General features: G+C 44.5%; 1 protein-coding gene across 13 annotated transcripts in view; it reads right to left on the bottom strand.

Moving 5' to 3' along the window:
• Positions 1–508: 508 nt before the first annotated feature.
• AKAP13 (A-kinase anchoring protein 13) overlaps positions 509–25816 on the bottom strand; it is a 233436-nt gene continuing 208128 nt past the window's right edge. For 11 of the 13 annotated variants that reach the window (XM_064517213.1, XM_064517208.1, XM_064517211.1 and 8 more), the window contains 18 exons: positions 24652–24787; positions 23561–23673; positions 22403–22549; positions 21529–21779; positions 20772–20897; positions 20551–20668; positions 19785–20033; positions 17353–17429; positions 15918–16099; positions 15751–15833; positions 15225–15404; positions 14288–14452; positions 12119–12189; positions 11654–11698; positions 10340–10390; positions 9436–9885; positions 7237–7552; positions 509–6341 (listed from right to left, as the gene is read on the bottom strand). In XM_064517213.1, the coding sequence (XP_064373283.1) occupies positions 6292–6341; positions 7237–7552; positions 9436–9885; positions 10340–10390; positions 11654–11698; positions 12119–12189; positions 14288–14452; positions 15225–15404; positions 15751–15833; positions 15918–16099; positions 17353–17429; positions 19785–20033; positions 20551–20668; positions 20772–20897; positions 21529–21779; positions 22403–22549; positions 23561–23673; positions 24652–24787 (2810 nt within the window). In that variant the 3' untranslated portion in view covers positions 509–6291. The remainder of the gene's footprint in view (positions 6342–7236; positions 7553–9435; positions 9886–10339; positions 10391–11653; positions 11699–12118; positions 12190–14287; positions 14453–15224; positions 15405–15750; positions 15834–15917; positions 16100–17352; positions 17430–19784; positions 20034–20550; positions 20669–20771; positions 20898–21528; positions 21780–22402; positions 22550–23560; positions 23674–24651; positions 24788–25816) is intronic. The other 2 variants (XM_064517212.1, XM_064517214.1) reach the window with 2 other exon arrangements.

Below are 25816 nucleotides of genomic sequence, written 5' to 3'. Positions count from 1 at the left end.
GGGAAGTGGAAATGCGTAAAGCACGTGCATCTGGGATGCAAAGACCTCTCCTCCTCTCTCCATGGCCACCCCACCACGAGACCTTGCGTCTCTAGTCCTCTCTGCCAAAACGGGAACGTGATGAAGCATCCTGCAACCTGAGCTGGCTTGGTTTTGATTCGAGCACCTAGCAATTTCTGCAGGTTACTGAAACTATAGGCCAGAGCAGAGCCTGCTTTGGAGCTGACGTGGCTGAGATAACGGCTCTGACACTTCCTCTTCTTGTAAAAAGAGGAAAAGCCCTGTGCGGGGAAAAAAAGTTAAATATCATTATGGCCATATGCCCTTAAGTGAAATGCAAATCCCCTAAGAGAAGGAAAATAAGTTAAGGAGCCCGAGAGGTGCACACTGGAATCCAGATGATAAAAGTGACGCAAACATCCAGTTACAGGTAGGTTGCAGCTATTCACTCCTGCAGCAAAGTCTACAGCAGAAATACCAAAGTGCTGGAAATAAATCGGACAGAAAATTCAGACTTAAAATCAAATTTATTTAGAGGAAAAATGACTTTACAAGAGGTTGATGCTGATAACTAAAAAGGAAGATAAATAAAAGCTTGTTACAAAACCTAATGGTTTCTGGCAAGTTACAGAAAAACTGAAGAATTTTACAGTCAATAACCTGCTCACTTTTTACATAATTACAAATTAACATACAGCAATTAGGTTTAACCCTCTTTTTTAAAAAAATTCTTTTTTCAACTTTTAATTTTTTAAACTTTTTTCCTTTTTTTTTTTAAATGGGTTCAACATGAAAATGCAAAGCAGTTCTTTTTTTTTTTTTTCTCCTTAAGAAACAAACCAAAAGCAGAGGTATATTGGGTTATTGTAATACACCTCCTCAATGCTCTGGGAATTACTCAAGTGCATTCCATAATAGTACAAAATAAACACCGGGCTAAACTTTAACAATAGGCGAACTGAACTGGACATAGGTTTTCTGAGTCAGTGTTTACTATCGATAAAGAAAATAGTAAAATACTTAAGAGCATGGCAATGATTGATACCTATAGACAGTTTAAATACATACAAAGCTCATAGCTGTATGCAAAGCAGTGAACGTCATCCTGGTCCCCCCTCCCCCCAAGCGATGGAAGCAGAATATATTTGGGCAAAGCATCAATGTCAGTGTGGGGGGAAAAAAGGGCAGAGCGCCCTTAAAACACACGTGGGCAGGGAGCTAGCGTTACGCTTCCCGTTACGCAAGAGCGTGAGGTGTAGGAGACTAACCCAGTTCAGCTTGCCTATCTTTAAAGCTTAGCCGCACCGCCAGATCAAGAACGAGCCATCGACTGCTGCCCCTTCCGACAAAGCAGGAGCTGCGAGCGCTAGGGCAGGTTTATTTAAAAGGATGCCTTAAATTACGCTATATTCCCAAACCTGGCCAGCAGGCAGAAAAATTTCCAGAGCTCTGGTTAAGAAGGAATGTTTGGTTGGATTTGAGCAGGTACTCTCCCATGCCCCCGCCTGGTCCTCCGCGCGCCGTGCCACGGGCATCCCAGCCAGCTTCCCGGCGACTTTGGCACCTGATGAACTTCTCCGACTCGGTGGCGTTTGCAAGGACTGGATTCAGGTGTTGGTGCAGCAGCAGCTTGAAGGTATTCTAGCGCCGCAAGGAAGGTGCCAAGATTATCAGGTTCTACAGACGCTCGCGCCTGGGCAAGGCGGGACACATCTGCTCAAGCTCATGGCATTACTGTGCTTCTCAGCAGTGGTCAAGCTTCAAGAGGGAAAAAAACAGGCCACCTGCCACAGGAGCAAGTGCTCCCGCCCCAGAGACGGCACCCAGGAGGTCTCTGAATGGCTTGTACAGTAAATAACTTAGTGCACGGGAAGGGCCTCACTGCACTGCACTTGGTTGCATCCCCCCCATGCCTGCTTTGCTCTAAGTTTCTCCAAGGCAGGAGGAGCTGGAGGGAGGACAGTGGCCGGGAACGCTTCCCTACGGGCATCGGTGCCTCGGTTCCCATGCGCGGGAGGCGATGCCGATGCCAGCTCGGGTTGTCCCAGCAGGACGATGGCTTTTGCCCCTTGGGTGTGAGATGAGGCAGCTCCAGGGATGTGCACGCAGGAAGAGTAAGTGATGGCCAAACACCTCATAGGGAAAAGGCTGGTGGTTCACCCTGTCTGCAGCAGGACTGCAGTCATCCTCACACCCACGCTGGTCTAAAACTAAGAGAAAAAGCTTGTCCCTTCCTCCCCTTCTCCCCCAGGCCAGGCAAAGCCAAACTAAAGCCAGGTTTCCCAGTGGCATATCCCTACTTTCAGCTCAGATTATGTGGGGGACACAGAGGGGGAAGCAAATAGAAACCTGATTGTCTCCACATAAGCAAAATGCAAAGGGACAAGACCAATTCCATTTAAAGTGCTTTATGGCATCAAAATGACAAAGTTACATGTTGAGATGATTGCTTCATTGGAAAGAACCTAAGCCCAACCCCACCCAATTCTTTCATGTCTCAAACCGTTTGCTAGACCTGCTCTCTGCTCCCTGGGATATCCTGATGCCCTCAGCTAATACTGACCACTTCTGTACTTCATTCGAGACGTGCCTTCACTACACTATTCACTGAAACCCCTTCTGTCGGGTAGTGATGAAGACTGGACAAAGTAAAAGCCCATGAGAAGAAAGTCTGATTTTTCCCTCTGTGAAACAGTAGCAAAAAAAGCTCTTAGGGCCCTTGCATTGTCCTCTTCTCCCCTCAATATGGACTTCTCACAGACATTTTTGAACCTACCTGTTCTGTGTACCAGGGACCCAGGGCAAAAAGGGGTGATTTGGGTACTCTGAATGGGATCGAGGGACTGGCCATGGGAACCAGACAAGGTGTTAGGCTGGGCTGAGGAAATAACATGTTTTCCAGAACTGCAGAATGGTGCCAAGCATGCAACTAAAGCAAACACCATTTTAAGGCCAGGAAAAGGAAAGGCTTTGGTGCTGTGAAACTGGGGCTGTTCTCTAGCAGGCAACCCTAGGCTATCTGCTGGGATCACAGTGGGACTCCAACTCCAGGAACCAATGCCAAGCCTTTCCAAAGAAAACTGGAGGAAAAACAAAAAAACAAGCCTGCATCTTCCTGAAGGTGAGAGGAGAAGGAAGCAGTGTGGGAGTCTCATTCAAATGGGGGAGCCTCATTCAAACACAAAGTGAATCATACAGTAATATACATCCCCCAGGGACGACGGATGTCTGCCCACCAGAATTTAAGACAAAACCAGCTTTGATATGCAATATTTCTGGTTGGTACATTTTTGATTCAAACCATGGGGACCATGGGAGACCACTTCGCAAATGCATTTTTTGCTTAGGGCACTGAATGCTCTTTTTTATTTACACAGGTCAGAAGAGAGAGTCAAGCCAGTCACAGACTCAACCCTACTGCTCTGGGTCACATCTCCCTTTTGATGCCCTTCTCAGGGTCATGGGACATTCCCCTGTTGCACAAATTCAAGATGTACTGGGACGGGGGAAAGACAGTGAGATGAAAAGCAAAGCTCGTACTGGCAAAGACTATTACAGACTCAGAGGAACCTTCCAAAATATCAGGGAACTGATCTCTGTTTATACAACAGTAAATGAGCCATGCACTGGTTTGGAAACCAAAAATTTCAGCTTGGCACATTAATTTTCGCAGATGTAGAAATAGCAGGGCAGAAGTTATTTTGTTAAATCAGTGTTTTTCTCATTAAAAAGATAACACCACAAAGTCAGCACATGCCTCCTTCAGCTCCTTTCAAGTTCAGGAGAAGACTTGCCTGGATCTCCCTGCACAGTCGATCAGACCCTCACCTCACGGGAATATGCTCTGTGTTTGGCTTTCCCTTTGCCTCCAAGAGGTATGAGAAAACCTAAACAAAATAGTTACTGATAGCAGGAGTCTTGTCTGAAGTCACCACCTCTCTTTCCAAATTTTTTTGGCCCCAAAATGTTCTGCCTTAAAGAAAGCTCTCAGTTGAAATTCTGTTAATTCCAGGAATGGCACAGACTGCTAAGCAGCACTGCTCAAACCCTATTTTTGTAGGAAACAGAGAGATAAGAGCATTGGGTTACCAATCTCTTGGTAAAAAAAAGGAAGAACAAAACCTCTAAACCAACCCCCACAACCCCCAAAACAAAGGCAAAATAAAACTAAAAAAATAAAACCAAGTAAACTTTTTTTTAAAAAAGAACTCTTTCAAATAAACAGAAAGATAAATATTTTTGCAAGCCCTGCTTGCAATTAAGAACAAGCACCAAATAATATTAAAAAAAGCAAAAATACATCTCAAACCTCTTTGCTTTCTTCTTTTTTTTTTTTTTTTTTTTTTTTTTTTTGAGTCTTAATAGTTTAGAGAGCTTCAAAAGCAAGCGGGCTATTCAGGACTCCCGCACTGATCCTGGCAGACCAATTTAAGTACCCACCTCACTGCCAATGCTGCTGCTACTCCTTAGCACTGAACTCTGAAAACTGTTGCATGGGACTAGCTTGTGAGAAGCTAAAGAGCAAATTGAAATCAAATGATAGTGCAAGAAAAAAAGGTTTTTTTTTTCTTTTTTTTCTCAAGGAAAACTGTGAGGAAAGGAAATGCACTTGACAGCTTCAAACTGTTTGAGCAAACCCTTGAGCTATTTGAAGCTGATAGCGCCTCATAACCATTTACAAATCCGCTGGAGCAAGTCCCCTGAGAGGGTTTGGAAGAACAATAACTTTGGAAAAAATCTGGCTTGCTGCACTCCTCTTCCCCCATTGAAAATACATCCTATTCAACAGCTGTATAAACACGTCGCATTCGGCATCCCAGGAGCCGTCCGCGATCCTGCCCGCTCCGCGGATGGCAACGCGGAGGCGCACGGACACAGACTGCGCAGTGATGGACACGGACCTAGCGTGCCAGCCTTTGGACCTGTCGCATGGTGCTTTGTCTGTAAGAACAGATTTTCTCCCCAGTAACTGTTCCTAAGTGCACAGTATTGTACAGGTGTAGGAACAAGGAGCTGCCTCTCCCGAGGTCACTCTGCTCACAGCGCTCAGTCCTTTGACTGTGATGTCTTTACCAAAGTGCTTGGAAATTGCTCTTGCGTCCTTTTGGGTTAGAAAAAAGCTAGAGAAGCTGACAAAAGTCAGAGGAACATAAGCCCAGTCATAATGTAAAAAGCAGTGGAAGGAAGAATACAGATAACAGAACAAAGATCCCTAAAAGCGTATTTTTGGCCATTTCTCCATAAAGTCTTCCGGTTTGTAGGAAGAGATGTCAAATGCAAATGGAGAAATATATTCTGGCCAAAAAAAAAAGTCTTTGCTTAGGGAGTAATGGGAAGGAATGAGCTGGAGCTCACGGGGATTGCTTAGAAAAGGCTGTTTCGAGCTGTTCCCACCTGAACACTGTTCTGGCTCCCTGGGGTTGCCTAACAAGCTTAGTGAACTTCTCTTTTCTGCATCATTTTAAACACACCCAAAGACATTCTGCTCAATTTTGGAAGCAGTTTAACATTTAATTTCTCTGCCTCACTCGAATCTTTTGGAAATACCTTCTATTTTACGTTTTTCCTGAATTTTTATTTTTTTCCACTGTTACTGCTTCCTGGTGTAGGGTACCTTTCTGAAGTGAAACATGCCACATCCCACAAGCACAAAAGGGTCGTGCAAGTCAACGGAGTTACAATCTGAGTAGTAAGGGCAAGATATTTAATATCTACGCGCTCCCTGAAAGTCATCAGGTATCATCTATCCCCACCGGCCGAGCTAAGCTTGGCTGTACAGACTGTAAGCATATCCCAGGGGATACATAGATACATACATGTATATATACAGTATATCTATATATGCCAGTGTGTACGCACCATTTGTAGAGTCCTAATCTTTTGCTAAATGCTTGGTTTTGGTTATGTTCCCCCGAAAAAGGGAATTTGAAGGCACAGACCCCTTAAGGCTATGTTCTCTCATCCCAACCGACTTAAATCAAGGTTTGCACAGAAAGGCGGTACTATTTGCAGTGTAGTCAGTCTCCGTGGTGAGAATTCATGCAAAACCAAAGGAGAGAGGCCTTTTCCCACCACTTACAGACCTTTACAACATGTTTTATTTAAATTCCCCGGGTAGCTTGTCAGATGTAGGCACCAGAAGCACGCTGCGGAGCAGGCAGGGAGATGTCCACCGTACCAAAGCTGAATGAGACCGATGGGCAGAGGAAGAGCCGTGGGCTTCGGCCCCGGGGTGGTCTGGCCGCAGCGTGGTGCAGGTGAGGTGTACTCCTGCAGACCTGGTGCCGGCGCTCAGCAAAAGATCTCCTCACCCTCTGGTGGTGCTTCTGAGGAGTGAGGATCTGGGGAGGGAAACGGGGAGGGAATCACTACGGGAATAATGGGCAAGGAAGGACCCTGCACTCCGGGAAACCTCCCTGTCCACCCACCCCACCAAGTGTCTTAAAAGACTGTCGGTTCCCTGACGAGTTTTAATGAAACTACATCCCACAATTGCCAAACCTTGCTGTGCACCGAACACGCAAGCTGGGAAACAGCAAAGCAGCAGAAAGTTGATAGCTGTTAGCCTGTCATCTGAGGGCACGTGATCAAATTCCTTGTGGGTCACAGGTCTGAAGTGCCCAACTGCACGTGATGCTGCAAAATCACCACAGAAAGTCACTGCATGCTTTCCTCACTTAGATCAGGAGACAAGATATGACCACAGTGGGGACAGGCCAGGCAACCAGAAGGGCCGTGAGTACTGAACGGAAATGGGAATGCAGTGCCAGAGCACCCAGCGGTGCTGGAGGGGACAGGCAGGAGCGTCCCACCCAGAGCTCTGAAAGCAGAGGTATTGAAGCAGGGAATTTTCCTTCTCAAAGCAAAGCAAGCTGAAAAACACAGGGAGAATGCGGTCTGTGAAGCTGCTCAGGATGGGCCAGGGAAGGGCAGGAGCGGGGAGCACTGCGTGTCCCAGAGACACCTCCCGTGGCTGCAGAACAGGCTCCTGCAGCAGGCACAGCCCACAGACAGACATGGCTCCTCAGATAATCCTCTGCTTACTTTCGCAAAGGATGATGCAGAGAAGATTGCTGTAAGCTAGAAACTCCACTCATCACATCTGATTTTCTCCATCCCTCAGTGTTACCATCCCTGCTCAGGGCTAGATTTCGTTGCCTCCCCTAATTTGTTGACTGGAGGGAAAAGCCAGTCCAATGACCCTGAAAACTATCTACGATCTCCTCTGACACTCACCAGATGGTTGGGAGCGATGTCCTTTGCCCTTTTTCTTCTTTTCTTTTTTCTCCTTTGGTTTGGCTAAACTGAAGAGGCGGGTAGGCATCTGGGACTGTCCTTCAGCCGCCACCTTGTTAGTCTGGTTTGTTGTGCTAAGCAAATGGAAAGTGCTTTTCTCTTTGTGTGTCCTTGAAATACTATTCCTTTTGGGAGACACAGACAGTTCTGCATCAAAGTGCCCCTGTTTAGGAAGGGAAGGGCTTTTCTGCTTGGAGGAATCCTCCATGCTGGGCAGGGAGGGGACTCTTGCAAGTTTGTCACGTAGATTTGAAACCTATAAAAGAAAAAGAAGTGTTTTATTGGGGCATGAAAGGGACTGGTGGGGAACGTGGATGTGAAGATGTTTCCCAGAACACTGACAGAGACAGAGCTTTCTATTCTCAACATCTAGCCCCATTCACCAGCTAAAAAACGGTCCTCCACCCAGGCAAAGCAAGGAGAGAAGCAGTCTTCTCTGTTAAAGACAAAAAGATGAGGCATAACAAGAATAACACTCCAATGTCTTTTGTTCCAACATGTACTATGCTTTGTATCAACAAGCCGAGGGCAAGTATTCTGTAAGATCTTGATACCGGGACTCACCCTGCATCGCGCACGCACACAGACAGTGGCAGAAGGCCAAGGAGCAATGTGCCTCTCCAGGAAGGGAATGCAGCACACAGGCTCGGGGAGGCATGTGTCAAAGGAAGCCTTCCCAAGGAAAAGATGAAAGTGAAATATTTTCCTGTTTTTTTCTAATGTCTGTCTCAGGATGTAATTGAGCCCTCATGTATTCAAAGGAAGATCAAAACACCGGCTCCACAGAGCCTCACCAAACCCCCTATTAAGAGCTCTGAAACATCAGTAAGTTATCTGCCTCCAAAAGTTGCTTCCTTTTCTTGATCTACCAGGCTTCATGGTTATTCTACCTCTCAGCCTTTCCCATAGCATCCATGCCCCTAATATGTATGTATATGCTTGATGCTGAAACAGCTTTGTTTTACAATTGGACAATTTCTGGCTTGCTCAGGAATGGAGGGTGGTAGGGAGCAAATACCCTTCTGATTATTTGCTATTGAGAGTTCACTGCTGAGCTCCACAATTACTCCATTCTGGCACCCAAAATCACTTCTGTCGCACAATCCAACATTTATAAACTAATTTTGCTACAGCTCAAAGCAAATTACATTCAGAATTAGTGAGTTATAAACAAACAAATGATCAACAACAGACTCAAGGTTCAAATTCAGCCCAAGTTTTGCAAACTGAGGCATGTTCTTCTCAACCAGACTGCTGCACTGTAATAGAAAATAAACCCCAACTTGCTAAAAAAAAATGCACAGTACAGAACAAGATCTGTGCACAGGCTTTTCTTTCTGGTCTAGGAAGTCAGATACCAGAAGCCTCTTGCACCAGAGCAAGTGACCTTTGCTTGCTGAGCCATGTCTAGGTGGCAGATGCCCAGACTCTTTAGGACAAGGGCAATGTCCATCTCTCTGCTAGATACCAAGAATGCTTTTGGAGGCTGGCATAAGCACAAACTGCAAACAACAAGGCCTTTCTCTGTAGTTATCAGTCCTTTATTTACAGGAGTTTGCAAGTGATTTCTGTGACAGTTAAAGGGTGCAAGTAACCAGTACTGCTTGCATTGTTTCTGAGAATAAGTTCTCATTTGCCTAACTGCACCACAGAGCTGAAGCCTTGCGGGGTGAGGGCCATCATGAAATGCAATACACATTTCCCTAGATTTTCTAGTGTGCTTTCCACAACCCAGCCACCTCCGTTCTGCCATTTGCCTAAAAATGGCACAGAGAAGTGGGCAGAGCACAGATGACCTTACAGGCAAGGCCTCCTGCAGAGACAAGGCGTTACAACTGCGCATTTCCCTGGGAACTGTCAAAAAGCCTGAACACACAACCTTACATCAAGGCCTTGCATACAAGGGCAGCACCCTGGCCACTCTTCAGGTGCAACAAATGCAGCATTGGATATCATGTGCAAAAAAAAAAAAGGAGCCAGTTTTAAAACTCAGGCCCCGTGTTTCTGGATCCAGACTTGAGTTCATCTATTTCGGCCCCACCGCAGCCAGCCTGGCAGCTGGCTGAGTGCCTGGAGAGAGGTGGAGAGCCCTTGGCAGAGCACTGCTTCCCCAGCAGTGTGGCTGTTGGCAGCATTTACCTGGTTGTGGTCAGGCTCCAACCGTGTTTGAGGTAACCTCTCCATGCCTCTCTTGAGCTGCTCCTTTTCCTTCTCCAGCTGTTTCTGTGCTGTACGAAGCCTCTCCAAGTCAAGCTGGTAGGAAGCTTTCTTCATCTGCAGCTCGTCCCGCTCCCGTTCGAGATCCTGACACCCTCTCTGGACCTGCTCCTCTCGCTGGGCCAGGTGGGCCTCCTGCTCCGTCAGCTCCTTCTCACGGGCTTCCCATTCCTTCTCTCGCCTCCGCTTCTCCTCCTGGTGCTGCGCCTGCTGCTTCTGCAGGTTGGCCAGCTCTTGGCGCTGCTTCTCCAGGTTGCGCTGCTTCTCCTGCTCTATCAAGGAGTTCGGCCGCGAGAGGCTTCGGGTCAGTGCTCTCTCGCTCAGAGCCAGCTTCTGGTCCTCGATGAAGGTGTCCTGCTGCAGCACCACAGCCTGAGAAGGGAGGGAGGGAGAGAGGGAGGGAGAAATCACTGCAGCTCTCTCCACAGAAAGCAGCTCCAGTCCCGGGCAGCTCACAGGGACACAGTGCACTATCACTTCGTCCTCTGGTGTACCATAGCCCAGCACTGCTGGTCTACTGCTGGGCAATTAGAGGACGCAGTTGTAGCAGGTTTTCTGGCACAGACTAGATCTCACAAACTCCCCTGCTGGCTTCTCAAATTCAGGCTAGATCTGATCTGTCAGCTGGTTGCTTAGGCAGCAGCTAATTCCTACTGCTCTGCCAGGACACTGCACTCCAGCCTGCTGCAGGCTGCTCAGCCATGTGAGGACAAGAAAGGTGAGCGGGCAGGAGGGATGGGGCTGAAGTGTGAGTCACTGTTACCAGCCGAGGGGATGTGCAGTTTGGGCAAGCAACATGCAAAAGCGGAACAAATGGCTGGCCTACCTGCAAAGCACTGAGCAGCTTATGGAGGTTGGTAATGCTTTGGAGAACCTGCTGCAAGGAAACAAAAGCGTTGCTATTAGACCTCGCTTGGGTGCCACGACACCAGTAAAGCACTCTCCTTTCCCACTAGGATCCCACAGATAGCTCTTACGAGTCAGAGTGCTGAAGGCTGTGGCCATCCTTCCACCCCGACTCCCCCCTTTCTCACGCTTCACCTGCAACAGCTGCATCACTCCCTGCTGCACAAGCTGGCCACAATACTTCCCTTAGACACCTCTCAGAGGTGCCGGCATTATTTTCCTCACTTTTCTAGCAATCAGGGCAGCAAGCTGTCACTTATCAACCTCTCTGCAGCCCCTGGAGCTCACAGACTGCCATGGGAAGGGAGGGTGTGCAGCAGCACAGACCTCACGGGATGTCTCCTTGAACCGTCTGCTGCAGCATCAACTTGCTCATGAATAAATAGAGCAACTGGGATGAAATCTAAGAGTTCATTTCAACTTTTCAGGGAAACAACTTCAAGGAGTAAAAAAGAAGAAATCTTAAAATGAATCTGTACTGTTTGCTCCCTTCTACATCAGACCACCCATACAACCCCCACTGCCATTATACATGAAAACCGGCAGCAAAAAAAAATAACGACAGACACACAAATTCAGCAGGTGTATTCACAGAGACTCTGAAAACACAGGTGAACGCTAACACATCATGCATTGAAACAGTGCCAAGAGCAAGCTACTCTGGGGTGATGCTCTATCCCTAAACATATTTTTAGCCCAGCTACAAATTTTCTGAATCCTGTCTATCCTACAATTACTTTTAAGACCAAAACAAAAACCGAACTCAAATCAACCAACAAAACCAGCAGTATTTGCAAGAGTTGCGTGATAGCTAGTATTAAGAGAACAGCCTCTCATTCTGCCATTAACGTTAATTGGGAGTTACAAATGCCTATCAATGAGAGAACAGAAATCTAATTGCCCCAATTCACTGCACCTGCAACATACAGTTAAACTCCCTCTATCTGCAGATGCACAATACATACAGTCCTGCACATCCTAGCAGTAATTAACCCTTGATGCCCATAATCAGCACATATCATCCTGATGGCAAGCAGAAGACAGCCAGCGAATTCCCTGTCTGAACATCCAAGGTTAAACAAATAAATGACACAGTAGGTCCAGTTTAACGTATTTAAAAGTCTGCATGCACTTCAGCATATGAAATATATTTTCTCTTATGTTATCACTCATTGAGATAATTCAATTGGCACTTAAATGAAGGAAACACTTAGGCAACAGAATCAGTTCTTACCTCATTATTCCTTTTCAACATGAACATAAGATTAGCATTTCCACCCTGTGAAAAGATCACATAGTTTTAATAAGAGGACAAATGAGAAAGCACTAATGACAAGCACATTAAAACCCTCCCATTTTCCATTCTGGGAGAATTCGTGTATGTTTTTTAGGCAAGTAAAAATCATATAAAATCAAATGTTAATTAGGGATCATTTTGTAGTGATATGATGAATTGATCCACCGCAAGAATGGATGCAAGGTTATATTTGACCTTGACATTTCAATAATGATGCATAATTACACACGTTTTAGTTGATCTGCAGACAGATGGCAGATAACCTCTGCCACAAAGGAATATTACTCATTTGACATGGTTTTCAAGTGAGGATTTTAGCTACAGCAAAGTGGTTTTGACTACACAATTCCAATTTTATTTCATTTTTAACTTGTTGTGGTACATCTAATTGTAAAGAAGTACCTTCTTTAAAATGCTGTCTGATTCTGTTCTCCGAAGGTCCTGAGCATCGTCGCCTTCATCCTTCTCTCCACCTAAAGGAAGAAGCCAGCATTGACAATGGTTATTTAACATTTTAAGCCATAGATGAACTTGCTATTGTCTGAGAAATTTAATACAGGAAACTGAGATGTTTTACAAAAGGTTCACAGATCTCTTGACACTTGAACTAAATGCATTTGCTCCCTGCTTATACAGAACATGCTAGCACCATCAGAAAAGGTGAATGTGAATTCAAATTAGGATTGACTTTGGTTTCAAACAATGTGCTGATAAATTTCAGCATGCTCCTATTAGCTCTGCCTATCCCCCAAACCAGTTTCTACTCCAGAAGAGTATTTGCTGAGAGAACATGAGGCTGGTTAAGAGCAGATGGAGAGCAACAACAACATCTTATCTGGGTATATTACTGCAGGTAAAGTTTCAATGCCCTCTATCTAAATGGGATTTACAGCTGCGTCAGATGCTGCGTCAGATACTACCGTGCAACTTTTTGCTAACAATTTCTCCACAGCCTCAGTCATTAGAAATCTGCATCTTCAGAAGGACGCTGGACTCCTCTTTCTAACTTCTCCTGGATGGCTCATATCGGTGCTCCCAAGCAGGACTGAATTGACCTGCAGGGCTAAACAAGTTGTAGCTCACGCTCAGATCAGCGCAGCCTGCTCCCGTGGCAGGGGAGCAGCTGCACAACTCTTCAGCCCCCCATCTCTTGCCCAGCTGTGTGCACCCTGCCAGACGACATGCAGTCCATGGGGGAAAACACCAGCTTGCTCTGGTAACACCCCTACTGCTTCTCTGTTAATGATAAATAATGTAGCATACACCTATATTTGCAGCAGCATGAAGGACACCATAGCTAGTGCAAAGGCCCTCTGCTCTCCTTTCCCCCAGACAGGCTTTGCTACAAAAGGCTCAGTCCTCCTCACAGAGCTTCGCTCCTGTGCCTCTGTGCAGGAGGAAAATGCCTCCTTGCCTCTTCGCTGGGGTGCAGAACAAAGGGGGGAAGGTTATGAGCCTTGCCCAAGGCTGCACAGGTTGTGAACACAAGAACTGGAGATGAAACCTGGGTTTCCCACCTCCTGCTCTATGGCTGAAGAAACAGGTCATGTATTCCTTCCCCCCAAATCTCCCAAGACCCTCTTACTACTGAATTATAATCAGATTCAAAAGAAGCTATTTCTACAGCGTGCGGGGCGAGCTAGGCTATGAACAGCCTGAGGTTGTCCCGTCCATCACTGCAACAGAGAGAGGCACAGCCCCAGACAAACCCCTCCAGCTCTCAGTGTGAAGGTACTTGTCATTACCATGACAAGGCCTGTTGGGAGCTTTGCACCTTTCCAATGGCTGAGGAAATCTCTACATACTTCTCATGCTTGACTGTGTGGAGCTAATGCTGCTCCTTTAATGCAGGAGGTCAGACAAGGGCCCAATGATCCCGAAGCTGAGAGACAGACGCTTGCCAGCACAACTGACAGCACCGGGAGCATAAATGAGAGCACAGAGCAGTGAATTCAGGGACAGGGAAGTTTCTGATGACAGCAGCAAAGAAAGAGAGCATTGGGAAGCAGCCAGCTAGACATCTGAAACAAGTATTCACTCATTTTGGGGGGAGAGACTTAATTGCAGGAGTAACACGTGCAGTTGTACGTGGGACACAAATGCACAGGGAGCACAAGGATGGGGAGAGGCGCTTGATTCAGCAATATCCTTGTGCATCTGCAAATGGAAGAGCACCAGAGACCAGCACTCTTTCTGCTGGGAGGTAACCAGAGACTGGAAAACAGAGCTGCAGATATTGCAGCAGGAAGAAGCACACGAAGAAACTGATCTATAAGGAAGCCAAATGAGTTCCCATAGCACATCTGTAAAGAAGGAGGGATGATTTAGAGCATGGAGAGAGAAGACAGTCAGGAGTACAGGTGTTTAATCCTCGCATAACTATGGGTTTCCAAAAACCATCATTCCCCCTGTATATATGCTTGTTTTCTCATCTGGTATTTCGTCTATCTACTATTATGGGAGGGGAGGTGGGAAATCAGAATTCACAGCTGCTGGAGTCCTTAAGCAAGAGGCCACAATGACATTGTATATTATTGACAAATGCTGATAAGCACACATTTAACTACTCACCCTTTGAGGCATTCATCTGATGACTGTCAAATCCTCCAAAAGTTTCTGCCCGTCTAGGGAGAGAGATGGGGCCAACTCCTCCTTCTTGTTCGATGGCGGCGCTGTTGACCTGCTGCCCAAGGGCGCTGCCTAGGCTCCTGCTCACCAGGCCTTGCAGCAGTTCAACTGGTAGGATAAAAAGCAACAATATCTCTGTTAAAGACCATCTCAGGCTTTCTGAGCTGTTTTCTTCCCAACTACGCTCAGGCCAGAAAGTCGCACACTTTTCAATACTATGAAATATTAGTTCTATGACAATGATAGGAACAGTGCATGTTCCCCCCTGTGAAAACTCTGTCTGGGCATAAACTCCAACACCTGGAGTTCTGCACTGGCTTACACCTCCCTCCCTTTCGCCACGCAACCCTAATGTGGTCTGACTACGGTATTTAATAACGTTTACCCTCTCCAGAAATCACAGTGGAAACTTGCCCAAGTTGTCATCCGGCCCGGGAATTGCCAACAGACTTGCTTGTCCTTTGTAGCACCACGAATGCCTGCTGGAATCGGAGCCCACCTCTCACATTACATTACCTTGTTGAGACTGAAGCATAGTGAAAGATAGGAAGGCCGAAACTTCAGACAAGGACCAAATCCTGGGCTGCCCCTGACCCCAGCTCACATTCAATGAAGGGTTGTTCTCTGTGCTAGGACTTCTTTTCTGCCCTCCATCTAACAACCATCAGTGTCTGCTTCTTTTCCTGATCCTCATTACCTGTCCTTGACAAAATACTTGCAATTGTGAGTAGCAATGTCTAATCTATGCTCTATGCTGTTATTCATTCATTGAGAAAGAAATGACTTCCCTTGGAAAAAAAAAAAGTTTGAGAACTGATGGATTCACTGTGAGTTGGATGTGTGGGTCAGTGTAATTAATGTGCGTCCCAGGCTTGCTCACCTTCATTTATTGCACTTTTCATAATGGCCTCTCCTTTTGCTGCCTCCTCTGTGTTGGCTCTGAACAGCACTCTGGAGCCTGGCAGGTCCTCTTGCATAGAGCAGTCTGCTATGTCCCTGAAGATCTTCCCCTTTTCCTCCAGCAAGATGAGGATCTGCTTATCCTTCTGCTGAAGTTGTTCTGTGGGGGGTGGGAAACAGAAAAAGGAGATGAAGACAGAAAATAAAAGCTTCAGCAAAAAAATGAAGCAATTCTTGAGATACTGGCCCCATCTAGTGGAACATGATGATACAGCCCTAAACACCACCATACAGCAACTGCATTCAGCAAACTCAGAAAAAAGGATGCAAACACAGAGAGAGGCAAACAAGGATTTCAGTTATATGCTGGATGCAGGATTCTCACTCCCATGAAAAACTCATAGTTCAACCACACACACAGAAAAGGGTCACAAACCCCATCGCAACTCCTGAAAATTTTTCAGAAAATATCCCCCAGCTCTGCTCTGTCCCAGGCAGGTGTTTACCTTTCAATTCTCTCATTTTTGTGTCCGACACTCTCTTTTCCAACTCAGACTCACTAGGGACTCCTTCATCTTCATCCTTATCCCTGGACGAGAGAGACACGTCTCAATTACTACCATAATATGACCATGTGCAACAGATGCCCTGCAAGAACAGCTTGGTAGCTTACATGGTGTTTATTGTGTCTTGAATGATCTGTATCCAGCTGCTACGCTCTTCTTTGGAGCTGGCATGGACTTCCACCATTTCGGGATATTTGGCACCCATGCTGATCAGGAACAAACCCTTCTCTTCATGAGCCACTTCTCGTACAATCAGCTTCTTCAGAGAGATCACAGTGGATTTCTGGTCCTTCAGATGGAAAGATGGGTGAGGAGGGCAAAAAGTACCAGAGTTTTCAGATACGACCTAGCATTCAAAAGGTCCTAATACCAATACAGTTACCTCTCTCAGGTTGTAAACATTTTCTGAAGCTACTGGCTAATTAAAAAAATATAGTATTTTAAGGACAGGGGTTTGTCTTCCTCTACGAGGCCTGTAGGAAAGGTCATTTCACCTTCTAACATCCCAATAACAAATTAATTTAAAATTGGATTCGTGGTTTAGCAAACTCTGCTGTATTTTGCTCTGTCTCCAGCAGACCTTTTACCTCATCTCCTCCTGCCCACACTCTGTACTCTATCATTAATATCACAGCTCCTTACACTTAGTGAAGCTTGCTAGTGCCTGCTTCACATACATTATCTTGGCAAACGCTCCCTAGGATGGCATGATATCTTATTTTCAGATCCCACAAAAGTCCTACTGTTCTCAGAAGCTTATAACTGACTCCCACAACGGACAAGATTTCGAGGGAAGACGATATATGCTGTGTGCTATGGGCCCAGTGTAATCAACCCGCTTAGGTGAAAGCTCCCCCCGTGCAGGGCACTGAGGTTGTGCAGATCATAGAGGGAGCTGGAATAACAGACCACTGCTTTCGAAACGTTGTTCAAAGGGTGGAAAGAACACAAAGAACAGAAAGTCTAAACCATGCCCGCAAGGTGCAACCCCAACAGATCCAATTAGGCACTAGATTGTCCCTAGCGGGTCAGTGTGCCGAACCCTTTTATGAGGCCTGCCTTTAAAAGCTAAATGCTTTTGGTTTCGTGCATTACAAATATATTCCTCTGACATGAATTTGTAAGCTGTTCTGATGAATTTACTGCAGTGGCAGGCTTTTTTTCCCCTTAGCACATTTTCTTCTGCTAAGATTCGTTTTTACAATGTTCACGTTATCCCATTACCCACCCCCCCCAACCACTGCTTCAATTTGCACAAACTGAAAAGGAGTAAGTGTATCAAGCGACAGGCATATTTTCAAGACCAATTATCAGCTGTGCCAAGGCACTGCAGAAATCACTGAGGGGAGATGGGGAATGAAGACATGTTTTCCAGTAGAAAAGAATGGAGTCTGCTCAGGCAACAAAAATGTTATAAGCAACATAAACCTAAATGCCAAGAAAACTAAGTTGTTCAGCAGGCAATGGCTGGCTCCGCTGCAGGACACGCATCAAGGATCTCTCAAATAGAAAAGGAAGGAAAAGAATATGCTGAAGCCTTACCAGTGAGGCAAAGACATACTTCTGGTCTTTCTCCTGAAGGAACACAAGCATGTCAGAGAGGAGAACAGCCTGGACTTCTGCAAAAGAAAAAGAGTATTAGGTAGTATAACCATGCTCCCCGCTCCTAAACAGCTTTATCTTTTCATAACACCAATGTCCTAGCTGTTGAGGAGCATTAGAGCTGTTCTTGCAAATCCTAGAAGTGAGACCAGTCTTCTGTGCTGTTTGGTCTCCCGGTTGGCAGGAGCGGTAGCTCCTGCAGCAGCAATAGGAACAGCTCGTGGAAAGGCAGTGTCAGATTAACTTTGAAGCAATCTCCTCATGCTATGGAGAACTGCACCCGAGAAACCTGCAGGACTCCTACCTCCTCTGTCTAAGGTGCAACACTCTCCAGCCACAAGCTATCTGACAGCTATGGCAAGGCAGAAGGGTGAAAGCTAGAGACATTTACTGAACATAACTACTGTTTTCTCAAACAATTAAGATTTTGGTCCTCGAGCAAGAGATCTGCACAGGAAGTCTTGGGTTTTATGGCTCTCTTGATGAATGGCTTGCGGAGTGCAAATTATCATGCAATAACAGCATTTGTCAGCTGTAATTTCTTTCCCAGGAAATACTGACTTAAGGAACCACCACTAATTCTGCTCACAGACAAATACAACTCCTGCTAAATCCAAGGGGAGTTAATGGGAGTCTGCATGAGATACAGGACCTGGCTTTCTTTCACAGGACAAGAACATGGAGTGAACAGAAAATTTTAAATCACCATACAGACTTTTCCCAAAATACACATACAGCCTTCCAAGTCTTCTCACGCTATATCAAAATAAGGTTGCACAGCAACTACCAAGTATAGCGTCCCACCTTTATCCCTCCGTACAAAGAGGTTTTTTGTAATATACTTGGGAAATCTTGTGACAGAGATGAAGCAAACCGAAAAGTTAAACCATCCCATGGGCAATTCCTTCCATTCTGTTTTGGCAGGACATAAACCATCTCAGATAAAAGAACCAATAAACTTTTATCAAAGCTGCAAAATGAACTAAAAGCTCTTTGGAGGCTTGTAGAGGTCTGTATTTGATTCCATTATCTCCTGTTGCTGTATTTTCTGTGCATTGTGCAAGAGGGGAAATGCTAAAATCCTCCAAGGAAAGCTCTTCCCATGCTCCTCTTTCCAACATTTCAAATCCCACAAAATAGTGTGTCAGAACTGGCTACTCTCCTACTGGACTGTCCAGCGTGTTTGCAGGACCTGTTTTTGCCGGGAGCTCGCACTACAGACTGAGGTAAGGGGGGCTGCGACTTAGAAATGCAAATGCAGCCTGTACTTATCACAAGATTTCACAACAGCAGCATGACTTGCTCCATCCACCATCTAAAGTCAATAGTATTCTTGGGAGCCTAGAAAACATCTGTAAACTTCCTGTTTCCAAAACCTCACAATAAATATTATCCTATCTGGAATTTAGTATATCTTTGCCTCATTGCACAGCATAACACCAAACAGCTACCAGAATCCATTCATCCCCAAGTACGACGGATTAAACAGCCGATGCTGGAAGTGAGAGGAAAAAAAGCCCAGCCTTTCTGACAAGTCTGAAACAGGGCACAGTCTGCTCTTAGCACTACTGTGGTCCTAGCTTAAGGTCTCCTCAGCAGATTTAGTGCTTAATTCAGTAGAGAACATCAGTGTGACGCTTTGCTCAGTAGAGCAAGGCACTTCAGAAAAAATATTTCCATTAGATAACAAACAAAAAGCAATTTGAAAGATCCAGTAACTAATAATACACATGAAACCAAGTTTGAGGAAGCTGCAGGGACACCAGAGCCTCCCCATCCTCCTCACTTCCCCCCTTACTACAGTGTCAGTTTGCCTCAGCAGCTCAAGAAGTCCGAGAGTAATAAATGTCCAGGGCACCACTCTGGAGCGGTCGGTGGGAGAGGCGATGTCGCACTGAGCCCGGACAGCACTACTGCAGACCTTTAGAGCAAAGGAAATGCAGTGCTGCTTGTGGGCAGAGACAGTGGGAACTTGAGGTTTGGTTTCAGCCTCAGCTTGTGCTTCCCGGAATCATTGCACATGCGTATTTAGGCACAGAGACATGACTCAACGCTCTGGGCAACTGTAGCCTCATAATGTTCTCATGGCCCAAGGATCCACTGGCGATTACGTTTGATTACATTCCTCGGCCGACACACTAAGACCTCATTCCCTCGTGAGCCTTCAGCAAGCATCCAGTCATAGGGTAGACAAACAGCTATCACCTCAGATACAGCCCAAGGTATCTGAAATGCTAGGATGGGTACTGAGTGCAAAGCAGGTGGAAAGCTACTGTCAAAATCTCTCAAAACAGAGGAATAAATAAATGCTGGAGATGGCAAGTCTGAGAAGGAATCCTACCCCCAACAACTGAAAGGCAAGATATTCTTACCTTTCAACCGGCCAGCTGCATTTTTCAGTGAAACAGGCCCATCTCGGATGAGCTTCCGATGCCGCAAGTCCTCTTTTGCGAACATCTGGCCACTCTTCATCCTCATGATGGACTTGCTATCTGTCCGGGTGTAAATCTCATCAAGACGCATTTTCTTTTCATAATTGCTGACCTTGCTATTGACCGCAGCAATCACATCTTTAACAAGGTTTAATGACTGAGTCAAGTCTTGATGTTCCACTTCATTTTCTTTGAAAAGAAACAGAAACACCTCCATTTCACCTTGGCCTTCTGTGGATTCTAACTTGCCACTTCTACTCCCTTCCTTCCTTCCCTCCATCCCAAATTTGTGTATTATAACTTTCTAATACTTTCCTGAGACAGATTCCATTCCATTCCATTCCCTCCCCCCCGCAAGGAGAATTTCACAAGCCCTTTCAGATATATGGTTCAGGTTGAGGGCTATTCCAGTATACCCTGCATAAAGACAGTATGTATGAAATGCATAAATTGATGACATATTTCAGCCATTAACCAAAAAAACAGGCTGAAAGATTTCCAAGTCTAAGGCTGTTGCTCCATAATTATCTATTATGTCAACTACATCAAGGAAGCAAAATAACTAATCCTGAAAGCCAGTTATTTAATTACAGTAGTACTGGACGATAATGACAATTCTAAGAAAATCTGCTTCAGTTGAAAAGGATCCAGGAAACTTACACTGTACGAACAAATATGTGCTTAGGAAAGAGGAACTGGTCCCTACCTTTGGTGTACTGCAGTATCCTTTGTAACAAGACCGGGTACTTTGTGATTCTCTGTGTTACCAACAAGATACACTCTGGAATCCCAAGACGTCTCACCACTGAGCTACTCATTTTTTTCTAAGGAGCAAAGAAGAAAATTTCAATTCTGGTGAAGGAAATGCTCAGAGTGCAGAGAGGACATAATTTTTGCATCATCTGAGAATCTTCTATTGGGTCCTACCTTGACAAATGCCTGAAAACGCTTGTCCTTTGAATACAGATCTTTGAAGTTATTCACAGCCTCATTGTGATGTCCGCAGAACTTGCCATATGTTTTCTTCATTCGCTCAGCACTCTCACCGGAGAACTGCAAGACATAAGACACAGAGATCTACTGAGCTCTTGGCACAATACCCCATCATTGCCTGTCAGTCTCTCAAAAGAACTTTCTGAGACCAGATTAGTCCAAAACATGCTAAACTAAGCAATTCATCTTAGAGTTTAAAGAACTAAGTTTGGGACTTCACTGAATTCACACTGATTTAACACAAAGTCTAGGATTCTACCTCAGAGGGCTTAAAAGCCCCTCAAAATGTCAAAATGGACAAAAGGAGGAAAGGAGAAAATACAGGTGTGGAAAAGTAGAAGAATCCACCGATAGCTATACAGCAGGTCAGGAACTCAGCCAAGAAACAGGACTTGTGCGCCTTCAGCTGTGGGCTACTGGCCTATCCTGCAGGTTATGGTCGAACTGTTCTGCACTATCATGGAACATGTCTCTCCCCCACAATATAAACACAACAAATTGTCATCATTATACCTTGTCCTGAAAGAGCTCAAAGTGCTTAAAAAAGCAGAGGCAGATATGCAGAGAGCAAAGGCACAATCAGCTGTGATTATCTAGTAAGTATAAACAGGAAGGAAGGAGGAGCAAGAACTTGAGAGTGCTTAGTTTCCAGCTATGCTCTCAGAAAAGGCAATTACTTTCCAGAGCTCACCTGATTCACCAGGATGTCACCTATCCTCTTGATAACAAAGTTTTTCTCACTTTTGTCTGCCAGGGACTCCCTCTTCCTTTCCAGAATCCGCTGGAAGAAGTGACTGTGGATGTGCAGCAAGTTTTCCAGGCAGGGGAAGATCTTGTCCACTACGTGTTGATCATACTGCAGCTCCTTTACCATCCCTGCACTGTATACATCATTCATGATCTTCAGGGTGCGGACATGGTGCATCTCTGTCTGCATTAGCTCTGTACAGGATGAGGACAAGGTCAAAAACATGCTCACTGTAGAGGACTCGGATGTACAGCAGAAGGAAAAGCTGTCATTAGAAAGCTCTGCCATGCAAGCTTCTCTAGAGTGGCTTCCAAAAAATTAATGATGTCAGGTATTCAGACATCATTCAATAGCTTTACCTTTGGAGGAAATACAGAGGACAGAGGAGGCCAGCAACGAAGAGTTTCTGATGCTGCTGCTAAGATCTGAACCTTTCTCACTGTTACCTCAACATCACACTTCCAGCCTCAACATAGTTCATTTTTGTTGTAAAACAGGATGGCTCTTGTATCAGGAAGGAGAAGGCACTAATACAATTAGCTAGCTACTCTGCTGTAACAGGGTTTACGTGTCCTAAGCAGACAAGGGAAGAAAGACAATTTCTTTCTTTTTTTTTTTGATGGCTTCTGTATAGAAAGGCAGAAAGACAAAGCCTTCACAGAAAATTAATTTTCTAAGAATTTCAGGAACAAAACTTACTTTGATTTCTCAGAAGCCAAAATGTTTCCATTCACTGGCATAGAGCTTCCCAAATATATAGAAGTACATAAGAAGTTATCTAAAATCAGTGAAAAATTAAAATGCAGGTATGTCTCACCATAAATTACATCTTGCCGTTTGACAATATCTTTCTTCTGCTGTCGTAGGAACCTGCTGTCCACTACTTGGCTCCAGGATTCTGCCTCCAGCTGCTTCGAATCTAGTTCCAAGTCTCCCATCAATTGTCCTTCATTCATGTCTGCACCTTCACAAAGCAACACAAGGGTTACAAAGAGCTTGTCCCATTTGAGATCCTGCCTATTCAACAGGTTTGGGTGTTCTTTGTTATGCCACCAGCATCACACACATTCTCCTTTCCTGACACAGAAATGATTATATAGAATTATACCAAGTAAGGACTGTGTTACGAGAACCACTTTTAAAGGTTATTTGGTCATTGCACAAAAGTAATTCACAATTTTCACGTAGACCAAATTTTAACACAGATAAAAAACAATGAACCATTAATCGCTGATGTAATGGTACAGTAATCAACACACAATTTGCCCTCTTTCATTTATATCACTAAATGGAGAGAACGCAGAGCTACGTAAAGTCTGTATTTTCAAGATTAGAAAGGTTGAATTAAGGCAAGTGGACCTGAACGCTATGTATGTTACATACATAAATACATATATAAGAAAGATTGTTCACTTGTGCAGAAACTGGGAAAACTGTCACCACCAGCATGTCCTTGTTTAGTTCTTTGCAGGTACACGCTGTAAAAATATTGATTATACCCTGGAAAACTTCATGAATAAAAAATGATTATTGTTGAGAAATGAATTTAACTGAATTAACTGATGTAACTTTCGAAAGCAGAAAACTAAATAATACCCTTTCTCCCTCCTTGCTATAGCGGGGGGGAAAAACTTACCAGTGTGAGAAAAGCAAAAAGGTGCAAAATATGTAGCTGAAATGAACGGGCCAGAAGAACAGAAGGAAGGAGGAAATGTTTGTACCTGAGCTAAATTCCAAGTGATGCAACAGTAACTGAAACATTCCATACGCTTTCCTGCAATTCAACAAGCTAGAGAAACTACTGTGTGGGGCCTTGTTTTAGTTTATCATACTAATATTCTTATGTTAAAGTCATTACACTTTACTTGTCCATTAAAAAGAAAAACTCATGTTGAAACATCAAAATGGATTTTCTAGTTTTGGAAAGCAGCATTGAGGCCTTCCTGTTGTTATATGTGCCACGAGGATTTCTTACCCTCATCAATTAGTGACTCCATGGATTCATTCACCCGGCTGATTTTATGTAAAGAGTCTGTAGACTGCGACAGGAATTTCCAAGTATGTATTAAGCTGTCATCATTGCCAACTCTGTAGACAAACGGAAACACAGAATGTAGTTCACGACATCAAAACCCAGTCAATAACCTTTTCAAGAATACAGAAAAAATGTCATTTCAAATGCAAACAGAAAGCCAAAGTAAGTGTTGCCTAGGAACGCACAGAATTCTACTTCTATTGTTTTGTAATGACTACACAACAGGACTAACAAGCCACAAGATCTAAACTTCCCAGTGATGGTGCTTCCTCCATAAAGAATCACAGCTAAGGTTTTATGGTCTGGACAACTCCTTTTCATTACTTTCCATTTTTATACTGTTACTTTTCTTCCTCATTTGGTTGGGTTAGGCAGGGACCAAAACGCAATACGGAACGCTGTCCAAGAGTCTTTCTCACTAGCTCTGAGTAGGATTAGAAAAATGAACTGAAATAAATTCCACCATGAATCCCACAGTACCCAGGGTACATCACTGAACCAGAACACCCCGGTCGATGCTACTGTCCCATAAGATAGAGTTAACTGTATGTAAAATTGTTCAGTACTCAGGTAGCGTAGGAACCATAAGTTACTATGATTTTTGTAATCAATTACGTATAATGCATTCCTAAACCATCATGAAAATCTCCAACTCTGTGCATCCACCCTATCATAATGGACACAAAAGTTAATACAAGACCAAAGTTGTAAATGTGTGCTCATACCGTACCAAGCCCACAATAAGAATTTCTTCCTGGAGCTCAGACCATCTCTGTGAAGCTGCTGTGCATGTAGCAAGGTCAGCTCACATGCCTCTGAAGTCATGCCCCTGCTAAACTAACCCAAGACAACCTGACTGTGCATTACAGCTGACGGTATCATATATAAAATGAGTATTTCTGATATTGTGATCCTCTTTCTCACCTTTAACACAGATCATACTATACAAACTTATTTTTAATGAGATATGATTTTTTTTTTAATGCATCCGATGATACACATATACTTGCATGCACAGTGAGGAACCTTACCCTGCAAGGTTCTGTATAGAGACACTCTTTGAAAGTGCTGTAGTCTGTTGTGATCTCCTGTTATTGAATATCGAGGTTACGGTGTTTTCATCAGGAGCAAGTATTGCAGAGCGTGGGCGCTCCTTCGGTTGTGAGTCTAGAAGGGAAGAGGCAACTGTGTTGTTAACTGCAATAATGATAACTTAAAGAAGCCAGGCCCTAAAATGCATTTTCTTTCTCTCTAGAATCATCACCAGCAGATCCTCAGTGAATAGAAACAGTCATAACTCCAGTGAAGTCTGAAGTTTCTGGCTCTCCTGAGCCACTACTGTGGTGTGCACTAACATAATGCAGGATTTGGTCATGAAGTCTCTATTCAAAGCAAAGTCCCATTCACTTTGGAATTTTGCTCAAATAGAAAACATGAGTGTTAGTTCCTCAAATACCTTTTAACAAAGTCTAGGTCTCCTGCACTGTATTAATGCAGTATGATCGATCTGAGCTATCCAGGAAACTTTATCCTCTTAAGACACAATATGCTTAAGCCTAATTCAATTCTACTGCGTAGTAAGAAAACAAAAGATGAGGACTTAGTAACTGTTACCTTTTCTGTGATAACACCACAGCTCAGCAGTGTTCCTGTGCAGAGAGGCAGGGACTGAATCCTTCCTAGCAAACTAAGTGCTGCTCTTTTTCAAGAAGGAAAGGAAACTGACCCCTTTTGGGGCTGACTATACTGCACTGCACTTAAATGTAAGATGTGGGTGGAATCAGCAAGTCCAGAAATGTACACTTGGGCAAGTGAATTTAATTTTATTCAATAAATAATCACATGTAGCAACCTACCATGTTGCTTTTTAATTTCTCTGGACAAGGAATTCCAATAATTATATACATCTTCATGCTTCTGGTCAAACTTTTTGAGACGGCTTTTACTATCAGTACCCACCACAGAGAAACACCAATCCACATCTCACTGTACAAAAATGAACAGCAATTTTTGCCTAATCTTTCCATCTCAATTCAAAATTTTCCTTTCTTCAGATGGCTTTCTGATTTCTAAAGTGGTACTTCCGAATTTCTGATAAAAAAAGTACATCTATACCACACAGTGTGGTACCATACAGTAAGCTCCAAGCTGGCACAAATAAGCTTGTTAAATCATGGTACTACAGAATCTATGTGG

Source organism: Dromaius novaehollandiae, chromosome 10, assembly GCF_036370855.1.
Source record: "Dromaius novaehollandiae isolate bDroNov1 chromosome 10, bDroNov1.hap1, whole genome shotgun sequence".
Lineage (NCBI taxonomy): Eukaryota > Metazoa > Chordata > Aves > Casuariiformes > Dromaiidae > Dromaius > Dromaius novaehollandiae.
This window is presented reverse-complemented; position numbering and strand designations above follow the sequence as displayed.